This window comes from Humulus lupulus, chromosome 9, assembly GCF_963169125.1.
Source record: "Humulus lupulus chromosome 9, drHumLupu1.1, whole genome shotgun sequence".
Taxonomy (NCBI): domain Eukaryota; kingdom Viridiplantae; phylum Streptophyta; class Magnoliopsida; order Rosales; family Cannabaceae; genus Humulus; species Humulus lupulus.
In genome coordinates this window covers 183,874,026-183,876,293 of record NC_084801.1, presented here as the reverse complement: position 1 = coordinate 183,876,293, position 2,268 = coordinate 183,874,026, and the positions used below count along the sequence as shown (strand labels likewise).

Here is a 2,268-nt window from a genome sequence, read left to right as displayed (position 1 = left end):
GTGTTCCAAAGTCCCAACACTGTCCACATATCCCGGTAACTTTGGTAAGGAAAATAGGATAGAATCTATATGTTTTATGCTTATGTTATCTTATGGTTTATGTTATGAAATATGTTATGATAAGTGTTATAATATGTATGTTTGTAGGCTTGGGCATATGACCCATTTGACTAACAAGACCCCAAATAGATTATGGGCATATGACCTACTTAGCTACTAGGACCCTACTAATCTCATGGGCATATGACTTGTTTAGTCTATGGGACCCCAAGTAATAATGGCCATTATAGTATGTGTATGTATTAAGTGTTATGTTATGTCTTTATGATTATTATGAAATTTATGTACATGATGTATGTGCTAGATTTTCCTTGCTGGGCATTAGGCTCATTCCTTTTTGTTTTATGTGCAAGAAAATAGCTATTAGTGGCGGTAAGGTTCGTGGATGCTTGGAGATTGTATATCGATGGTGAATGGATTCAAGGAGTCGAGAGTTCGATCTTTCGAGGATGTAGTCTTGTTTTACCTTTTTATGGTTTTACATGTATTTTTCCGCACTTTCTATGTAACTCCTTTTCACTTTAAGTTATGTTTTGTTTTAAAGACAATGGGTACCCCATATCCTACTTATTTTATGAAAGTAACTTTTGTTTCTACAAGTTTCTAATAAATTTATGGTATTTTCGCGAATGTAAGTCTTATTAAGGTTTGTATGTATAGTTTCATTAATGGTCCAAAAGTCTAGAGTAGTGGGTCATTACAATTAATGACAGCCCATACAAGGTACATGACTCTGGCTTTTTCACCAAACCTTACTGCCATGACAATATATATTAACCTCAACAAAAGATTCCCAAGCCCCAATTCTGGTCTATCTTTTGGCCTTTTTTATTCTTAAACAACCGATTATACATCTCATACCAGTACTTTATATGCAGTAAAACTCTATTCTCATATGTTCACCTTGGATTCCTTCCATTGCTCATTAAGTTTATCAAATGACTTTACGAAAAGTTTTTTAATATATCACATTACTGTCTAGTAGCTGGATATCTTTGTCGATGTAGCTCTGTTTCCTTATCAAGTTAAAAGATAATGACTGATTTGAAGAATCCCACTTCATCAAAATTTTGACTTGTTTCTATAATTATGTCAATAATGGTTGGCGTTATCGTTTATACATACACATATATATATATATTTATACCAAAAAACTTACATTAAATTGTATAGAAATTTACAATACAAGCAGAATAGAATAAACGGCAATGAACTTTCTCGTGAAGGTTATTTGCTTAGTCAAATATTATTCATTGACAGTCAAAGATTACACTAATCAAGTTGTGTCGTTTTAAGGAAAAAAAAAACCAGTTTAATCAAGACAAGTATGCTATCATGAAGGCTCCACGTGAATATACCGTAATATAGATTCAATGTTCTATGAATACAACATCTAGTTTTCAGGTAGATGTGCAAGTTTATTGCTAGTCCTTGTTCTTACAATGCAAATCTAGGTTAAACATTGCAGCTCTATGTGGAGTCTTTCGAGATAAGGAGTCTTTCGAGATAAAAGATGTCAAGACACTTAGAGGAGAGCACTTGTCTAGGGCCATTGGAAGACTGTCCGGTAAAGGTGGTAAAACCAAGTTTGCTATTGAAAATGCTACAAAGACTAGGATTGTTATTGCTGATACTAAGATTCATATATTGGGGTCTTTTGCCAATATTAAGGTTGAAAGAGACTCTCTTTGCAGCCTTATTTTAGGTTCACCTGCCGGAGAGGTATACTCAAAACTAAGAGCTGTTTCTGCTAGATTGGCAGAGAGGTTTTGACTTTGATGTTATAAAAATTTAGGTTTTAACTTCAAAGCACAACCACTTTCTTGAATGAATGATAGCTTAGATTATAAAAGTTTGTGATTTCACTGTTCAATCTTTTATGATGGATAATGTATAGTATGATAATGTATAGTATAATCTAGGTTAGGTCGTTTGGTGGGGATTATTTGTCCAGGAAGTGTTGTACTGTTATTTTCTACTACGGGTTTAAAAATGGAACCATGGTCAGGTGTTTTAGAGATCTTTGATGGAGATAGAGGAGTACCCTCGCTATCTTTTACAGGTTTAGACCTTTTGGTGGAACTTTTGGAACCCTTGCTATGGTTTTTCAAAGCCATGGCTAGCTAGATAGTGAAAATTATATATGATTAGTGGGACAGTTTAATGTAGCTACACTACCGTGAGATTTGTCTACTACTTATACTTTTT

General features: G+C 33.9%; 1 protein-coding gene across 1 annotated transcript; it reads left to right on the top strand.

Annotated features, from left to right (window-relative positions):
- The first annotated feature begins 766 nt into the window (after positions 1-766).
- Positions 767-1,833, top strand: LOC133800419 (uncharacterized). Its single transcript, XM_062238377.1, has 2 exons — positions 767-783; positions 1,515-1,833. Exons 1-2 carry the CDS (start codon positions 767-769, stop codon positions 1,831-1,833), a joined length of 336 nt encoding a protein of 111 aa, XP_062094361.1.
- Positions 1,834-2,268: the final 435 nt, after the last annotated feature.